At 37.0% G+C, this 19,091-nt stretch overlaps 1 protein-coding gene across 2 annotated transcripts; it reads left to right on the top strand.

Annotated features, from left to right (window-relative positions):
- The first annotated feature begins 2,629 nt into the window (after window positions 1-2,629).
- On the top strand, window positions 2,630-17,124 carry LOC137951487 (uncharacterized). Of its 2 annotated transcripts, none has more exons than XM_068798168.1 (10): window positions 2,630-2,843; window positions 3,726-3,788; window positions 7,802-7,827; window positions 13,374-13,464; window positions 13,704-13,799; window positions 15,197-15,265; window positions 15,960-16,018; window positions 16,096-16,218; window positions 16,318-16,389; window positions 16,478-17,124. In XM_068798168.1, exons 1-10 carry the CDS (start codon window positions 2,794-2,796, stop codon window positions 16,531-16,533), a joined length of 705 nt encoding a protein of 234 aa, XP_068654269.1. In that variant the 5' UTR covers window positions 2,630-2,793; the 3' UTR covers window positions 16,534-17,124. The 2 variants fall into 2 exon arrangements, with proteins under 2 accessions (XP_068654269.1, XP_068654268.1); XM_068798167.1 differs by having other exon boundaries at window positions 3,726-3,793; window positions 16,478-17,119.
- The last annotated feature ends 1,967 nt before the right edge of the window (window positions 17,125-19,091 follow it).

Here is a 19,091-nt window from a genome sequence, read left to right as displayed (position 1 = left end):
AAACCCTAACCTCGAGATCAAGAAGGTGATCCCAAGCCTGTTTACGCTAGATTTAACCTAATTCTCAATGCTTGTCTTTCTCATTACTCTTACCCCTTAAATAGGGTTCACCCTGTTAGGGTTTAATATAAAGTATTACAAAAATACCCCTATAAATAAAATATTCCAAAAATACCCCTATAAATAAAATATTCCAAAAATACCTCTGTGGCCTAAACTGAAATAAAATAAAGTAAATTAAAAAATAACTAAAATAATAATATTATTGTGTGCATAACAGACTCACCATGGTGCACGAGCTGGTGAGACCCACCATGAGGATGTGGGATGCTAAGAAGAGTCCTCACCCATGCTAGCACGAGTTAAGAAGATACAAAGCACAAGCTGAAATGAGTTAGAAGACTTAAAGATCATGTGGAACCCACAAAGATACCATGAGCTGGAATCTTATCAATATGAGCTGGAAGATCACGTGGGACCCACAAGGATAAGGCCACGAGCTGGTCTCCTCCCTTATGTTCACGTTCTTGAAGAAGAGTTATAGTTCAACTTATATTAGAACTCTATTAGATTGTGTTATCCTTTCATGATAGACTTATCTTAGAGAGTTAGAGTTGGAATGTAATTAGGAGATGTAAAGGTTAATTGTATAAGGAATCTATCACTTCCTCTACTATAAATAGAGGTGTTGTAATTCAGAATTAATCAAGTTCTACAATTCTCTTGAGTAAATCTCTCTCTCTTTGCTTGGCGTACACCTTGTTCCTCTTCTCTTATTCTCTCTACCTGAGAGCCTTCTTCCCCTTTTCTCATTTTTCTTTCTCTCTTCCCTTATTCGAAATATTGGAAAAGGGATCCTAAATTCAACAAAGAAGAAGAAGAAGAGTTGTGGAGAGAAGGTTTTAGGAGGAGAAGAAGAAGAGTGACGAATTTGGAGAAAAGAGGAGAAAGATTAGGGTAATGGACATATGTCCTAACCCTCCCTTGAGACTCAATTTGTAGATGAATAAGATTACAATATTACAGTAATACCCAAAAAATTAAACTAATTATATCAATGCCATATTTATGAGATGATTCTTTATTTACTATCATACCATCATTTATGGGCATACGGGCCTTCTCCTTGTTCTATGGGTTTTAGCCTATCTTCCACCTCTCTTGAATGTGTGGGCCTTCCTTGATTTGATGGGCTTGAGCCAATTTTTCACACACTTGGACATTTGAGCCTTCCTTGGTCGTGAGGGCTTGAGCCCATCTTCCAACAGTCCCCTCAAGCTAGGGGCGAGAGAACATCATGAACGCCCAGCTTATTGCAAATGGTGTATTGGATCTTCCCGTATAAAATGGCAATCCACCATATCTTCCAACACTCCCCCTCAAGCTGGTGGTCTCTTCCAAGAGGTCCAACTGACATAATATAAGTGAGAGTAAATTCACTCTTAGCTATAAGACATTGCTCTATACTCCAATCAAATGGTCATAGTCCAAAATACTTTTATCTCAATTTCACAAGTGAAAATGTAGCCCTATTGTGGGGCACAAAGTCTACCCACTTTCTCAGTGTAGCTTGAAAAATACCTCTTGAGTGAATAATAGACTTGACTCATGCTAGATGTTGGGCACACTCCTATCCTTTGTAGGAAGTAGGTCTTAGGCATTACTCAGAAGTGTAGTAATAAACTCCTCCATCACGGTGTCCCAACGCAAAGTACCGATTCTCAAATGGTAGGAGTAAATATGTCAAAATAGGGGGGTAAAAGGGTAATTATCGAAAGATAATCATGTGTTTTCTTCTTCATCAGAATAACCAAACCAGTAGGTAGTAAAAGTCCTTAAGAGTAAGAAGTACACATATGATAATCTACAACAAGTCCATCCTTGAATAAGGAAGTTATGCATCAAGTAATAAGCCAAGGATAATCCAAGGTAATAATCTAGGGTAATAATCAAGTCGAAGTCAAACCGGTATTAGACAGCAGATAGTATCTTTGACAATGAGTGAGTGAGTCTAGTTGAATAATAGATTGCCAATAATAAGTTGAACTAAGTGTTATATGATAATTAATAAATCAAACAATCTCCAATTTGTTCATCCTTCATACTTCTCATTTTATTCTCCCCCTCAAACTGGGAGATAATGTCAATGATCCTAACTTGAAATCAACAAATATTTTAAAAGCTCAAGTGTTAATCCACATTTTGTATGAATAGTTGATTATATATATCAATATATGGAATATAAATAAAATAGTATACAAAATAGCATATTGTGTTCCATTTAAATATCGTTTCACCCCTATACGAGATATTACCTTACTTAAAATGGGATTGTCCCCTTAGGCAGGTATCTGAAATAATGATATGAATATCTCAAAAGCTCAACAAGCCCTCCACGTTATAATTTCCACCAGATTATATCTAGAGTCTTATTGCCAATGCAGGTTCATTTAGTCGTTTTTAAGGGGGGCCCCTTTGTCTTGGTCCTTTAGGGATGACATGCGTTGTAAGCAGTGTTTTGCTTACGGGACTCGGTACGTCGGATCCTGAATTCGGACGTCCTATATCGGATACCACTCGGTATAGATCCGGACATTCGATGATTTCATTCCCTCACTCGATTACCCATTTTTTTATTTTCCACGAGGGGAAGAAGCACAGGAGATCGGCTTTCGGCTTCTCGGTTGCCAACAGACCAACAAAGAGGAACGACACCGGCAGGGAAAGGAACCAGATCTCCAGCTAAGTAGAGGCCTATGCTGCCGACCGTCTCGAAAGGGCGCACGCCCTCTAATGGTCGCCCTAATCCCATCTTCCCCCAATACCTTCGAAGAGTCGTCAAGGTTTACTCTCTTTCAATCTGTGTGCCTTTCTGCTAATATCGCTTTGCTCAATTTGATCCGATCTGACTCCTTCGATCTCATTTGCGTTATTTTATTTTGTCTGGTGATTAGTTTATGGCATGTGTCTGTTACATTCTCTTGCAACACTGAACTTGTACAGTTTTGTGTTTGAGGTCGAGAATATGGTCCTCGAGTGATTTTATCTCATCGGGCTAATCTTAAGAGTGGGATTGCTCCTCTAACTGCTGCCGGTTATGGCTATGAAGCTACTGATACCGAAATGCTGTTAAGGACCATCTCCGTCATAAGAATGGGAGAATTGAAAGATAGAAGCTTCTTATAGACCTATAAACTTGTATTTTTCCAAGTCTATTGTAGAATGGAGATTTTCTTGTGTAGATACATATTTTTTAGACTACGCATTTTCATGTGATCGCTGAGGCCAATTTGCCTTGTTTGTTCCCTCGCCTCACCTATTGAGGATTTTTAATTTTCTAATATTGGCATCTTGGTCCACTTGGAATGTTGATATTCTTTCATCAAATAACAAAAGGGGAGTTCCACCTTGCTCCTATAACAAAATTATGGTTAAAAGTTCTTGGATTGCTACAGTTCCAGAGGCAGTTCAGGTTGAATTTAGGAAGTGATGGGACTCCAGGATGGTATCCTGGAAGTCCTTTTAGCTCCACCAACAGTATCCTACTTTGTCATATTTATTTTTTGTTTTATTTTTTTCTTTCAAAAGGATGTTTCTATGTTTTTCTTCAAAATGAACCAACTCTTTTTTTTGCAGTATTTAAAAAAGAATTACTACTGTGCCACAATATGATTGTATCATTGCTCCTGTTGTCTCAGATAAGTTGTTTGTTTTCTTTATTGTAGTGGCAACAAATGGATATTGAGTACACATTCTGGCAGATGCTCCACCTCTGTACCTCACCAAAGGTTGTGTATGTATCTAAACTGAAAATCTTCTACCTTAATTTTTCAAGCTTTCAAAAATGCAACATTTATGTAGAGTCAACCAAGTGAGTGTGCACTGTTTTTTGAAAGGTGAAGATGGAGAGTTCCTCTGGGATAGAGGTCCTGTTTTTTATCAGTTAGGCTAGGGTCTGACTTCTTATAATAACTTTATAATGCTTCAACATTTAAGAACCATTTTTCTTAAAGAGAACATTTAAGAACCATTAAGAAGGGGAACTGGCAAAAAGTTCACACTGAAAGGGGAGAAAAGAAGAAAGATACACCATGGCCTAATATGAATACATTCAGTAAGATCATGTAATGTATTCTCTTACATGATGTTGAAAGGGAATGTAATTCCTAGCCAAGGAATTAACTAATGTTCTTGATAAAAAAATTTCCAACTATTTTGGAAAAAGGAACCATTGCCTTCTTCATTGTCATTTTTTAAGTTTGGTCTGTTCTATCTAACATGTCTGCCCAAAGTTTTTTTCTTTTTTCATGTTGCAATCTAACAAACATGAGATCTTTCCATTATAGAATGAAACTCACTGAGTGGACTCGGAAAGGCAATAAACCTTGCCAAATTTCTGTAAGAACCTATCTTATATCAAACAAGAACCCGTCTTATACCAAGCTCATCTGTATCCAAGTTCACTTGGGCGAGTTTGGCCAATTTTCACCCTTAACTTGATGACTGGGCTGAGTTGAACATTGGAAGGAATGGCCATCCATGGAGGTGGCCTGGAAGACCTGGACCAGAGGGGAAAATTGCCAGAAAAAGATGAGTTTTTGCCGGAAAATTGCTGAAAAACAGTGGAATGTGATGTTAAAAACCCTAAAAAAGTTGAAAACATGACAAAAACGGTTGGAAACTGATCACCAGAGGTAGAGGAATCTATTGGTGGTCTCCTCTCGTCGTTACGGGATGCAATTTTGACAGAAATTGGCAGCAGACAGGGAGGCTGGTAGCTAGGTTTTTGGAGGGAGAAAAAAGGCAACACTTTGTTTTATTTAATAGCCCAGATTAGTCATAAAGGTATGGTCATATTTTATGATTTTATGGTTTGATCAAAGTGATTGAAGAGGCATTTACTATGTTTTTTAGTGCTCTGGATCCATTGGATGGTGTGGATCAGTATGATTCAGCTTAATTGGATCAATATGATTTAGCTTAATTTGATCAAATTGTGAAACTTCTAATAAAACTGCAGATTGACCAGAACAATAGGGCCATACGTTAGAATTTTTTGGTCCTTTCAAAGTGATCGATGAAGCATTCCCTATGTTTTTCAGTGCAATAGATCCAGTTGGTGTGGATTAGGAATATTTTACTCAATTTGATTGAATTGTGAAAGAGCTAAGTTGGATGGATTCTAGGGTAGTTTGTAAAAGAACTCTTGGTTGGAGGATTTTAAAGTTCAATTTAGGTGATTTTTTTTTTTTTTTTTTGAATGAAGATGGATAAACTATTAAAAGAGGAAAAGTACAATACCTAGCTAAAAAGGGCCTTCTTCCACAACAAGGTGTTGGAGTGAAACACCTAATTTAGCTTGAGTGTCAGCTAAATGGTTAGCTGACCTAGGAATGTGCTTCCAATTACAGTTCATAAGAGAAATTAAATTACATATATCAAAAAACATATCTCAGTGCCGCCATGGGGGAGGAGTTGACTTCGCACACTAGTTAATGACAATTTTAGAATCACCTTCAATAGAGAGGGGCCTCACAAGATGGCGTTTGAAAATTTGCAGCCCATTAAGCAAACCGGAGAGCTCAACAGTGGTAGAATCGGAGATTTCAATCAGCCCAATGAAGGTAAAAAGTAGACAACCATTACCATCATGGATAACTCCACCAAAGTCTGTAGGACCAGGGCATCCAAAAGCACTACCATCGAAATTTAATTTGCAGTGGTCCATCGAAGGGGGAGACCAAATTTCCATAGTGGGGGGACGGGAAGGATAAGTCATGCCAGCTATCAGCAACCAGTTCCCTCTTAGGTTGAAGCCGTTAATATTCCGAAATTCCTTACGCATGAGGATCCACGAGGAAACTTGGCCAACAATATTTTCTATCAGTTTGTCAATAGGGATAGATTTTAAGTTAAATTTTTGGTTGTTTCTTTCTTCCATAAGGCCCAAATGATATGGCCAACGCAACAAGAGATAAGTAATTTCCCGAGCTTTGGGAGGCTAGCACTGGTAACCGAGAGAATAGTGGGTGTAAGATTTTGAGAAGGGCAGTACTAGAAACCGATTTTTTTGAGGAGGCTAGTCCAGACAGTGTGGGCAAAGTTGCAAAGTAAGAGGACATGGGAGGCTGTATCGAGGGAAGTTTGGCAGAAGGGGCAGAAGGGGTCCTGGACAGGGGTTCTTCGTCGGATTAAAGAATTAGACATGAGGATTTTGTTCCGACATGCGCTTCAGATAAAAATTTTTGCACGTGGAGGGGCAAGCAGGGTCCAGGCAATGGCTGCAGGATGATCGGTTTGTGGAGGGTTGGGGCAGCTGAGGAATTTATAAGCAGATGCAGTGGAGAATGTACCTTCTGGGCAAGGAATCCATATGAGTGTATCAGGCACATTCCCAGGAGTTATCGAGGAGAGACAAGTACGGAGGTTGGATGCCAATAAGGCCTCTGAGTTCGAAAGGGCTCTCTGGAGATTCAAGTTCCAACCTCTAGTTCGGTCCACTGGTCTGAGATAGAGGCTTCAATATTCTTGGACAAGTTTGAAATCAAACCATGGCTGATATTGAAACTGCACGGGACCATCCACCAATTTGACCAAAATTTTGTCAGATTTCCCTTACTAGAGTAGCATTTTATGACCTTCTTGAAATCAGGTAATAATATTACAATTTTTTTCCAAACAGGGGACAACTTATTACGTCTCCCACCCTCAGTCCACCATCCAGATAATTTGTTTGCTTTAGCGGTGACTAAAGTTCTCCAAATCAACAATTGAGGTGATCTAATAATCTATTTGAAGGTTTTTTATTTTTGGCATTTTAGGCTCAGTCAACGGTTGGATCAACTATATTTGTCATTTTCTCAAAATATTATATAAGTTCAAAAATAATTAATGATGATTATGATAAATGAGAATTAATCTAGGTTAATCAAATTTAAATAAATTTATGTTAGATATGAGAGATATTATGTATGTTACTTGTCATATGTTAATTGTGTTACCAAATCAAAATTTATGAGATCCGACTTGCAGATCTGAGTCATCCTAATTATAATTTTTAAGTTACCTGTTCCAATTCCGATTTTCGAGTTTCCCAACTGTGCTTTCCAATTCCAACCTCTTTCAAACTATTAAACCTGAGTCTCTCCAAACTCATTTCAGAAAAAAAAATCTTGCCCATCTCAAACCTCTGTACCACAACAAGCTTGTTATATGAGAGAGAAAGAAGTTATTGTGGGAGAGTATTCCTACTTTCGTGTTTGTCAAGAAATATGTATCTTCTCATTGTCGAAGTCTTATGGTCCTTTATCTGATACAACTTCAGAACTGCTAGTATCTTTGAGCTATCATTTTGTCTGTTATGTATAGCTGGCCTGTAGCTTTATTCTGTAAAACTTTGAAGGTTAGTACATTACAAACATTTTAAAAAAATAAAAAAATTCTTCTTTGTTCTCTTCTTTACATAATTAGCTAGTGGAGGCTACCTGATTTTTTAATCTGCTTCTACTTTCATGATCAAATATGATCCATTCTTTTAACTGATGTGTATATAATATTTGCTCTTATAGTCTGGTCCTACACTTTCTGCAATCTATGTTTCATTGGTACTTTGCTGTGGTTATTGTGGTCAGTACGTGACATATTTCTCTCCTGAGTTCCAGATTCTTGAGGCATTTGATGTTGTTGTATATTTCTTTTTGATATTTTTTCTCTGACATTCATTATTCTGATAAATTGTTGTATTTACCTTTCCGTTTTTCTCTCACTGCCTTTTGCATATGAATTGGGCAACTGGAGGCAGCTATCAGCACACTAAATATCACAAACGTAAGTCCATTTTTAATATGTTGAGTTTGTCTTTCTTCTATTCTGATTCATGTTATCTGAAATTGATGGCAGTACCGATATAATGCTGATACAACTGCCTACCAACATGACACACAGTGGATGTGATACTTGTCTACCAGATTAGATGTTCATTTCTAGTTAGTTCAGCACTGGGTTCTTTAACATTCAACGAAAAAGGAAGAAACCAGCTTGTCATTATGGTTATAAATGTTACTTTTTGTGGTTTTTGTTGCATGAGAATGTAATGAGCCACTAAACATGGATTTATAACATAGGCCAATGATACATTTGTTAAATTGGGTTCAAGGCCCTATCCCAAAATGACTAGCCACCTTAGGAAGCCTTTTTCCCAACTAATAAACTCAAGACCTGAACACTCCCCCTCATGTGTCGACTCTCTTTTTGTGGCTCTACAAGTGGATAATTTAGGTGTAGGCCCTATGTTGTGGCTCTACAAGTAGATAGTTTAGGTGCAAGCCCACATATGAGTACCTGCTCTGATACCATGTTAAAACCAGTGCGCTAAAAGGCTCGAACCTTTTAGGACAGCAACCTCACGGATCTTATACAAGGACTGGTCCGATATAAATATCTCAACACTCCCTTGCACGGGGAAACCCGTGGAAATTCAGGGCCAGTAGATAGCGCACGGGGACAACTGTGGAAACGCGGCGGGAGCGGGATTCAAACTCGGGACCAACCTGCTCTGATACCATGTTAAATTAGGTCCAAGGCCCTGTCCCAAAATGACTAGCCACTTTAGGAAGCCTTTTTCCCAACTAATAAACTCTAGATCTTTGTACTCACAAATCTATGTGGGGTTTTTCCTTAATAACATTAATCAACTGTCGCACCTTTATATTATTTCATTTTGGGTGGATACTTTATTGTAAAGAAGGGGCACTAAACAAGGCTAAGAACAAATTGCAAAGGCTACTGTGACCTCTTCGAACTGCTATCATCTACTTTCTGGAATTTTCACGATGTCCTGCAGCTGCTGCTGCTGCTTGGTTTCTATCGGGGCCTCCAAAAGCAAACATTTTCTTATGGAGTGGTATGCATGGGAAGCTTTTAACTCGTGACAACTTGATCCGCAGTGGCATTCATATAAACGGCCCTCTTTGTCTTTTTTGTGGTGTGGAAGAGGAAACCATCAACCACCTCCTTTTGCGTTGTGGTTATTCTTGTTACATCTGGAATAATTTTTTCAACCTATTTAATATTTCCAAAGCATCATTTCAAAAAAAAAAAAAAAAAAAACCTATTTAATATTGCCCTTTGTCTTCCTGCTACTTTCTTCGATTTGGTTTCCATCTGCTCAAGGGTCTCAACTTCCAATGCTTGGGAAGCTAATGCTACAAGTGTGTGCTGTTTTATCCCTTGGCTAATATGGAGTGAGAGAAACTTCAGACACTTTCAGCAAGCTTCTTCTTTGTGGGATTCTCTGACAAAAAAAAAGCTTCTTATCAGATTATTATCTGGTTGAGAAATTTGGATCCTTTTCGGATATTTCTGGTGACTTGTTGAAGAGTAATTGTATGAAAGTTGTCACTCTTGCTGCTGTGAGCTGTCCCAAATTGGTTGAATGGCTTCCTCCTGATCAGACCAGCATAAAGCTAAATTTTGATGGCTCATCCTTAGGAAACCCAGGGCCTCCGGTGTTGGTGGTGTTTTTAGAGACTCTTCAGGTTCTAGTTTGGCATCTTACTTGGGACTTACTGGTATTTCGGGCTTCACGACTGCCGAGTTGTTTTCTTTGACAAACTCCATATTTTCCATGATCACTTCCAAGGAAGGCTACTTGTTTAAGGTGACTCCAAGAGTCTGATTTTGTGGTGTGAAGGCAAGAAAGATCCGTCCTGGCAACATTGGAGTTGTATTTTTGAAATTCAAGACCTTGCTAGTCCTATTATTTGTAATTGAAATCATATTCGTAGATCAGCTAATAGTTTAGCTGATTCTCTTGCTAAAGAAGGGATCTCCCTTCAACCGTTCATTATAAGAGATCTCTCCTCTTTGGTTGTTGTTTCCTGCTTGCCTTAATGCTCCCTTTTTCCAAAAAAAAGAAAAGGCTACTTTGACCACCTCCTAGCTCTGTATTCCTTTTGTCTTCTGGCGAAATTAAACAAGAAGATTGGAGTCATCAATGGCGATGTTGACTTGAAGAGCTGCCCATTGGCAAACAACCAGCATGTTAGTTTGCTAAATGTGGGGTATGATTCCTAAAAATTTAGAGGAAACTAATGGATGCAATCATTTTTTCTTTCTCTTTTCTCTCTTAATTGTCAGAGGGATTATCCTTTTTGCTTCTAGCCAATGGATGGCATTAGAGTTGCAATGTTAAGGGAGGTGAATCTTTCTGTATAACCTGAAGTCATGTAGAAGATCCCAATACTTACCCTTGATGGAGTCCAAAATGCTGAGGCCCCACATTTTACTTGCTGTTTATCCTAAGTGACATTGTCAGTTCCCATAAGCCATTTCCTCAAGAATGCAGCCCAAATGTTCCCAGCCAATTTTGTGAAAATCCTACTCCAAATCAATTTTAATAATCACACATGGCTGCCAATTTCTATTATAGTTTTGGAACATTTCATGAGTGATGAAATCTGCATCATGTGGTGGCATTGGAGAAAGCTGCATGGTTTATGGACTCTGTTTGCTAACGCACCTTAACAAAATCTTGTAAGAGCTGGACTAATCACTTTGTAAAGGTTTCTGTTTTTTTTTTTTTTTTAAATGCATTTCAAGGATTTTCTGATTCCTTGTAATTGGGGATTGTTAAAGTTTTGGTCCATTCCAAATGCTTAACCAAAGTTTTTTTCCCCAACTAATAACTATAGGATTATCACAAACTTTAGCCTTGTGGGTTTATTCTCACTAGTACACCCCCTCACATCTAGGTCTTAACAAGCAAATGAAATAGATGACAGCCTGAGACACAAACATAAGTGGGGGCACAAGCTAAGCCCAACAATAGTTATGCCTACTTTGATACCATGTTAAAGTTTGGACCGGGTCCATTCTAGAACATGTGACCAAAGTTAGGAGATGTTTTCTCAATTAAGAATCAAAAGATATTTCAAGCCTTTACCAATGTGGAAATAAAAGGGATGAGAGCAATAATCAAAGATATCCTTGCATGACCGCATGTCCTATTAATGTAGAAATTTTGAAATAGTTGTTGAAAGTTAATTCCCCTTAAATAGAAATCCTTTAGTAGTTTTTGGAGGTCTACATAATGAAGGACCTGCTTAGGAGGTGAAAGTATATAATGTGGAAGAGCTCTTTTGGACCTTGGCATCATTCTTCACTCTTTCAAAGTATTTGTCCTCATGAAGGGAGGGCAAGTTTATCTGCAACAGTTACCTCTTTTTAACATAGGGTGCTCATCAAGTTAAGATCTAAGATCAATGGTTCACCTCAGAGAGGAGAGAATTTCGATTGTAGTACGAGAGTCACTGATAAATATGAAAAAGCATGAGTGAAGTCATAACAATGGCTCCAAAAAGCATAACAAGTTGCCTGCTGAAGTTAGTGCTCTTCTATTTGGCCTCCAAATTTTCAAGGAATGTCTCCATGGCAAGTTAATCATTGAAGGAGACTCGAAGACTGTTATCAGTTAATGTTCCAAAGACAACTCCCTTCCTTGGCGCCATTGGCCCATCACAGATTGTATTGTTGACATTGTATCTTCTATCCATTGTAATTGGAATCTCATTCCTAACTAATAAATTGGCTAAATTTGGAACTTCCCAACAATCTCTCATTGTTTGGGAAGGCTTTCCTCCTTTGTAATTTGCTCTTTTGAGCTTTTGTCATAATAAAAAACAGCATCATTTAAAAAAAAAACAAGGGTTTTTCTCTTAACCAAATTATCTTACCAAATTTGCATGGGCAATAAATCTATGAAAATCAGGATTACGTATACATATGAGTTTTCGAAGGCTAGAGGCATCAGATGGAATCAGGAGGAAATAAATGGTGATCACTGATCAGTCTTAACTACAATTAATATCATCCACATGCTACATTTATCAAAGCTAAACTTCCTCACCATTTTCTTTGGAAGATTTGGTTTATATGTTTGATTTGCTTGATACCCAGATTGTCATTGTGCTTTGGCATGTTGACCGTCTTCCAATTCACAAGGTTATTGTGCTTGATAAAAGTTTTTTTGATGTCTTTTTGTGATTTTATACACTAGCTGAGGTGAGAAGAATAGGTGGTAGGTTGAGGTTCCTGTACTGTGTAACCTGGGCAGCTAAAGAGAGTTTTCTTTCTAGGGACAAGCATCTCTCAGATCTTTTAAGGAGATCTAGTGATGGAACCAAGACTAGGAATTTGTAACTTTAGAGCTAGGATTTGGATCAACTTTTGCCCAGAATAAGTTTGTGTAAAGGAAAGGAAAGGTATTTGTTACTGTCGAGATTCTTGTTGCAGAAACAGAGAGTGTTGTCCACAATTTGCAACATCAATTCTTCACCACCCCATCTAACTGAAAATGAAATGGAAAAAGAAGAGTTAGAGAGTCTGGTATCAAGATCCATTATTTCTTTAAGGTGAAGAATAGATAACATGGAACCTTCTTCCACAATGTTAAAGAGTAGGAGCATCAAGTGCATCCAACATGCTGTCGAAGAAATTGTACTGATCCGTAGGTTAGGATGTTGAGAAGAGACAACCATAGATTTAACTTCTCCATCTACTCTGAGAGGTCATGGACAACAACATGTCAAGAACTTTTCCCATATCAAGATTGAGGATGGCCGATGGGTGTCTTTTCAATAAATAATTTCGTGGACTATGAAGGTAAAGTCAAGAATCTGTCTCGCCTCACTGAAGAGACCGATATTTTTTTCCTTTAATTTCTCTTCCATTGTCTTTGATCAATCTTCTACTTAGTCCCTCTCAGCCCGTCTTGCCATTGCTTCATCTTTTTCTTCTCTTTTCACATCCTTGCTTTAGGCCTCAAGTCCAAACTGAAGTTTGCTATCCACTCTCCAGTTGATGGATAGGTGTTTAGAACTAGCACGTCATTAGCCTGAGAACAAGGCCCCCTTTCCCATCTCTTGGCCTAACGTAATGTTCATTGAACACTTGTCATAGCCAAACTGATAAATCAAGGCTTGATTGCTGCAATCCTGAATCTATTTACTGCTCTAGTTTGAGTTATATTCTACTATTTGAATCTTACGCCGATCTTCTGTATTATGTAATACGTGAGCCTATTTTTTGGAACATAATGTGTTATGTATGCTCATTTAGAAGCTTGCCAATTCTCAATCCAATTTTGCTCTGGGATTAGTTCAGTCAGTCTGTCAATTCCCCTGCTTAGTAAGCTCCACTATTCTCATTGGCTGGAACATTATTTGGTGGCAATCACTTTGTTTATACTTCGGCATCTCAAAAGAAAATAATTTGTTATCTTTAATTGTATATAGGACTGGTACTCTAAATTATAACCATCTTTCTGTTATAAGAGATGTGTGAAGATGAGTTATCTGTTTTTCATTTGTTTTCAGAAACAAAGAATCAGTGGGCACGAGATGATCCTGCTTTTGTTGTAATTTGTGGTCTTCTTTTGATGGTTGCAACTTCAGCTTTTTGTGCTGCGTGAGTATCAAATTTGTTTTCCATCTTTTATGTAAATCTTGTATTTGACCTGAGTTCTGATGTGCAGTTACTCAATATGACACCTAGACCCTGGGAGAACTGGTTGTGATTTAATTATCTTTACCCTTTGTTTGACTTTTTCTTCTTCATATTTGATTTCAGCCACAATTTATTACTATTCTTGCTTCTCTATTTTCCTTTAAATACTAATTACCTTCACTATCTTTTCTCATTTCTAGGTATGATTACAGCTTGGGGCATGCTGTTTTTACTGTTCTTTTGGTTGTGGTTTTCCATTTCTTAGTAATTGGAGTAATATTGGCTACTTGTTGTTGGTAAGCATCTGGTTTTAAATGCTATTAATTCACCTGATGTTGCGGATAGTTAATGGCAGAAATCTAATTGGAATAAGTTTATGGAGCTTCTTTTGCTCACTACATTTTGTTGTATAGGGTGCAATTTGGATTATGAATAAATTGTTCTCCTGAATCCATCATAAACTTGATCAGTATGGCCCTTGTCCAATTTGGCTGAGCCAATTACCTGTTTTGGTTCAGGTTGCCGAAAACAGATAGTGCATGTTGTTCCTTTCTATATATCATCTGTATGCCTTTTCCTGATCATTTAAAGAAAAGCATTATCTCTAAGCTTCGGTACATATCACTTGGCTTTGGATACCCAGTAAAAAAAAATTTAGATGAGGACCTGGACAGTAATTACTCATTATAGACAGCTCTTGAATCTGTTCTAAATGTTTGTAATTCTCTGTTCCTGCTAATAGTAGATACTTGGTGATGAGATGATACTATCCTTCTTTTCTCTTCAAAAAAATATATCTGAAAACGAGAAGATTTGGAGCTATCTTATTATTCCTATGAACACAGTAGAAACTAGGGATGCCTGTATGTGAATATGATTATATACTATAGCAACCTTTTTTCCTGTAGAAAAGGCCCATTTTCATTAGGCCTGTATACTACGGCAACCTAATCATCAGATCATCGTCTCTGGCTGTTTATCAATTAGCTTATTTAATTCTCCTTTAAAAGTAGAACACGATTACAGCATGGAGTGTGTGACTCAATCCAATGATGTCCTCTGCATCTTAAAAGAATGAAAAGTTGATGAAGGCTTAGAAACTTTTGATGTATACCCTCTTAAATCTCTAATTTGTTCATCTGAAATTGATCCAATTGTATAATCAGTTCCAAAAGCCAAAGCCTGACTCCAGTTATATTTTATCTAATTCATCAATTATGTCATTATGAGGTCTAGATTAATTGGCTATTCTCTCCTCTTGAGAAGTTCTCTTTTGGATCATAATGGAACCACCAGGGTCCATATCAAAGAGAGACATGAAACTTCTTTGAACCTTTGTTTCTGATTGTGTGAGACCAGCCCAGTAGACCTATAAATTGTTGCCTAGTTGGTAATGACTGGACCTGAACATGTGTAGGAATCTTATGCTTGACTGGCTTAAATGCATCAGTTCATCAACTATATTAGCATTCCTTGTCTGATTTATAGTAGTAACAAGTACAGTTTGATGGGGCTGTTATCTCTACTCTTTATGATCACTGATCTATAAAAAAGAACTTCTAAATTGACAAATTCGAGAACATCCTTAGCAATTTAAGAAGTGGTTTTGGAAAGTTCTGTCTGTGTTCTTGTTACCTGAATTACACTTCAGTTTGATAAGTTGATGACTAGAACTGTTGACGTTCCCATACAGGTTTTTGACTAACTCTTATTTTCGTGAGGAAGCTTCAAACAGCCATGTGGTTGAACAGCGCGTAGAATGGTAAGGTCCTCAAATGTTCTTACTCGTACATACACGGCAGTTTTAGTGGTTTCCAATTCTTAACTGCTCTGCTTTCTGAGAGGCATGCAGTTCAATAAAACAAATGTTCTTGATTGATTATGAAATTGCTTTCTGAATTCAAACTATATTACAATAGTTTATGAAAAAGAACAGTTGATAAAACCGAAACTACATGGGATCAATTTGAAAACCAGAAATATCTTGTTAAAATATCCTATGGATGTAAGTAAATTACAAGGACTTCATTTTGGAATTCTAGCAGTTGTTCTTGCTCTCAATCTCATGGCATTGATCCGAAGAGATATAGTAAGTTGTCTGCAATTTCCATAAATGCATCAATCCATAAATGCATCAATCAGACAGTCAAAATGCTCTGTGAAGGTACTGAACCATATTTACATCACTAGAACACTCATCAACTGGTAAATTTTTATAAATATATGCTTTAGGTATTGAAGGATACTGTGTATTTTTTTCCTGGAGTGAACTGTAGACATAATTGAATTCTTGGTGATAATTTCACTATTTGAGTGAAAAGGTTTCACTAGACATTTTGATCAATCTTGAAATTTTTCTTGTTCTGTTTCTCCTTTTCCTGCCATTCAACCTGCACCTGATTTAGTTTCATTAGGAAACTTAATTGCTGATTCTTGTCTTTTGTTTTGCCATGAAGGTTGTATGCATTTGATGTGCACTGCAACTCTTTCTTCCCAACATTTGTTGTACTTTATGGTAATTGACCCATACCTATGTATCCTTTTTACTTGTATCAAATTTTGTTACTGAATCTTTGATTTCCTCTCTACCAGTGCTTCAGTATTTTCTCTCACCTCTTTTAGTCACGCATGGTTTCATTCCTATCTTGCTCTCAAATTTGCTCTTTATGGTGGCTATATCTTACTACCACTATCTCAACTTCCTAGGATATGATGGTAAGAAAAAAATAGTCTTCATCTACAGTAACTATTCATGGCCTAAATTAGCTTGTGTGAAATTTTTATTGAAGTTTGATCTTGGATCTGTTACAATAGTGCTACCCTTCCTGGAGAAGACTACTTTCTTCTTGTACCCAATTGGTTTAGTGATTATCCTCTCCCCTCTAGGTGAGTTAAAAGCCTCATATTGAATCCTTACATCTAGGTTTCATAATCTTAAAAATAGCTTAAGCATTTATCTTTTCTGGGTTTGCAGCTATACTAAGTGGTTTCAATCCTTCAAGATATGCCATGGGCTTGTACTTCAGTTAGCTGGCATCGATGGCTTGTCAAAGAGTAAACAGAGACACCCATGTCCACTAAAGGATACACTAATCGACAAACATGTGATTGTTTTGGACACAAGTAGAGAAAAAGCCTCCTCCAATGTCGAGCTATTCATTTACACGTAATCGGGACGCTGAAATGTCCCTATCTAATGTCATTGTAATTGCTTTTTTATAGTGTATCAAAGTTCATCAAAATGCTTTTGGCGTTGAAGAAAAGAGGCAATTTTCCCAAAGGTTTGCAATGCAATGCTCACACTTGGGTAGTCTTCTAACAGGTCAAATTTCTCATAAATATTACCTTTCTTGAAATCATCAGTGGCATCTGAGAATTATGTGATATAATGTGCAAAGTTTTATAATTGTAGTAATAATATTTACTACATTTAGTTATTGAAGTTAGAATCAAACGAATGGCAGAACGGGATGTCACAAATCATTTTGAATTGGATCGTATACCCTTGCTTAGACTAGATGTTATGTATTATTTATGTGTATTGAGTCACTGAAATGTATCAAACAGACCCGAAACACTTGATTCGAAATGGTTTCAATTTCAAGTGGTCAGGGAGTTGGATACTATAACGCACCTCGTGATCCCAAATCAATGGCTCTGATCTCTTCATCATCACAAATTCAGATGAGAAAAGTAAAAAAGTAAAATTCTCAGATGTTAAAAAGTAAAATTCTATAAAATTTAAAATATAAATAAACATAAAAACATTTAACTAAAAAACTTTAAGTGGGTATGTGCCAAAACCTAGAGGGGAGGGATGGAAAAACCCAACCCCACCTCAAACCCCTATGCAAGGCTCTTGGATCTAACATAATTCCCGCTCTACAAGGTCAAATAGCAAGCGCATCCCTGCATTTAGTAGTGCAAGACAGGTTCCCTGTGATACCCACCCTACTGCTTCCTTAGAAGCTAGCGACTACCACCCCCTTCCTACTCAAATGAGCAGCTATTGGTCTGGCCAGCTGAAGTTAAATTAGATGATAACAGACACTAGGAATTAATTGTAATTTAAATGAATAATTTTTCTAAAATTAAAAAAAAAAAAGAGCCAAGAAGAAAATTGGTAGAACATTCTTCTGACCAGCTGAAGACCAATCGATCAACTTATGCAAAAAGATAGAATAGCTACTCAAGAATTAATAAAGACTGTCTCACTACCAAATATCCGATCCAATATATAAGATAGTGAAAAAAGTATTGTTGGATCCTTCTGCCCCAAATGATTGACGACTAACTGTACAAAGGGAAGAAGAGAAAAGCTAAAGTAAGGACCATTTGATTGACAACTACTGACCAAACGGACAAGAGAGAGGACAAGTTATTGTTAGAGTCCAAACAACTAGTTTTCAAAGACAAAACAACTAAAACAACAAGTTTTAATACCATTTCCTTGAACTCTATTAAATTGATATCGCATCCCACAATGTATGTATGACATTCCCATAAAACCAAAAACGAATGACTAAACCATGTGGTGGATTATAACATACATCCAACATCTCCTAACCATGTGGCAATGACAATCCCATAACACTCCAATCAACCAACCATAAGAAAATAAAAACGATTTTCATAAAAAAACAAAAAAAAAATATAGATGAGATATATACTTGGGAGTTCAATTAGCTTAACTACTTGGGCACTAGCCACAACTTCCACTAAGAACACCTACACAATGTAAACTGTTGGAAGAAAGGCCCAAGCCCACATCACCAAGGAAGATCCACATATTTAAGAGTATTATAAGATGAGTCACACGACCAAGGAAGACCCACAAGATTGGCCCAAACACATAAAAAGTTGGACACACCATGATTACCACGAGCTGACATCCTTATCACATAAGTTGGAAGATCAAGGACTCACAAAGGCATCTTTCAATTCCTAGAAGAGTTATAGTTTGAGTTATGTTTGTCTTTTATCTATATTGAGTTATTTAATTATGCTAGGACTTATCTTTAAGTGTTAGAGTTTGGGTGTAATTGGGACAAATGTAGTTTTATTGTAATTGGACTATACTACCTTCCTCTATTACAAATAGAAGTTCATGTACTCTGATTATAATAAGTTAATGGAGTCAATGAAGTATTTCTCTTTTCCATAAAATCAATATGGTATCAGAGCAGGTTTTGTGAGTTGACTTGGTCAACCCACAAAGATAATGAGATCCTTTTTTCTAAATCTTAAACCCTAAGTTTAGGTTCGTAGTTTTTTTTTTAGTCCATACATTTGTATTTTTCTTTGCGTTTTCCACCTCTATAATGAGTTTTTCATATTACAAAATATATATTGACAGAAAGATATTTGAGTCTACTTTATAAGGAAAAGGGATGTTTTCCAATCTGAGTTATCTACAAAGATATATCGATATTTGAATGAGCGAAGGTCAGATTGCAAAAGAGGTTCGATCAGTAGTAGAAAGCTTCAACTTTCAAGGTATTTTATGCTCTCAAGAACTAGACTTTATATGGAAAAATATATATCAAAATAAATATCTGTAAGTCTATTCTTTTACCTATTGAACCAAT

Source organism: Aristolochia californica, unplaced genomic scaffold, assembly GCF_029961685.1.
Source record: "Aristolochia californica isolate CCGP_79_NKW_82.1479 unplaced genomic scaffold, dmAriCali1.0.hap1 SCAF_15, whole genome shotgun sequence".
NCBI lineage: Eukaryota > Viridiplantae > Streptophyta > Magnoliopsida > Piperales > Aristolochiaceae > Aristolochia > Aristolochia californica.
Note: the sequence above shows the minus strand (reverse complement) of the source record. Positions and strands in the feature narration are given on the sequence as shown.

Excerpts from the sequence above, each read along its gene's own strand:
- LOC137951487 (XM_068798167.1), top strand. The coding sequence starts at position 2,757 with ATGCTGCCGACCGTCTCGAAAGGGCGCACGCCCTCTAATGGTCGCCCT. Across the intron at positions 15,266-15,959 it reads GTTGAACAGCGCGTAGAATG|GTTGTATGCATTTGATGTGC; the intron begins GTAAGGTCCTCA and ends TTTGCCATGAAG. Across the intron at positions 16,019-16,095 it reads AACATTTGTTGTACTTTATG|TGCTTCAGTATTTTCTCTCA; the intron begins GTAATTGACCCA and ends CCTCTCTACCAG.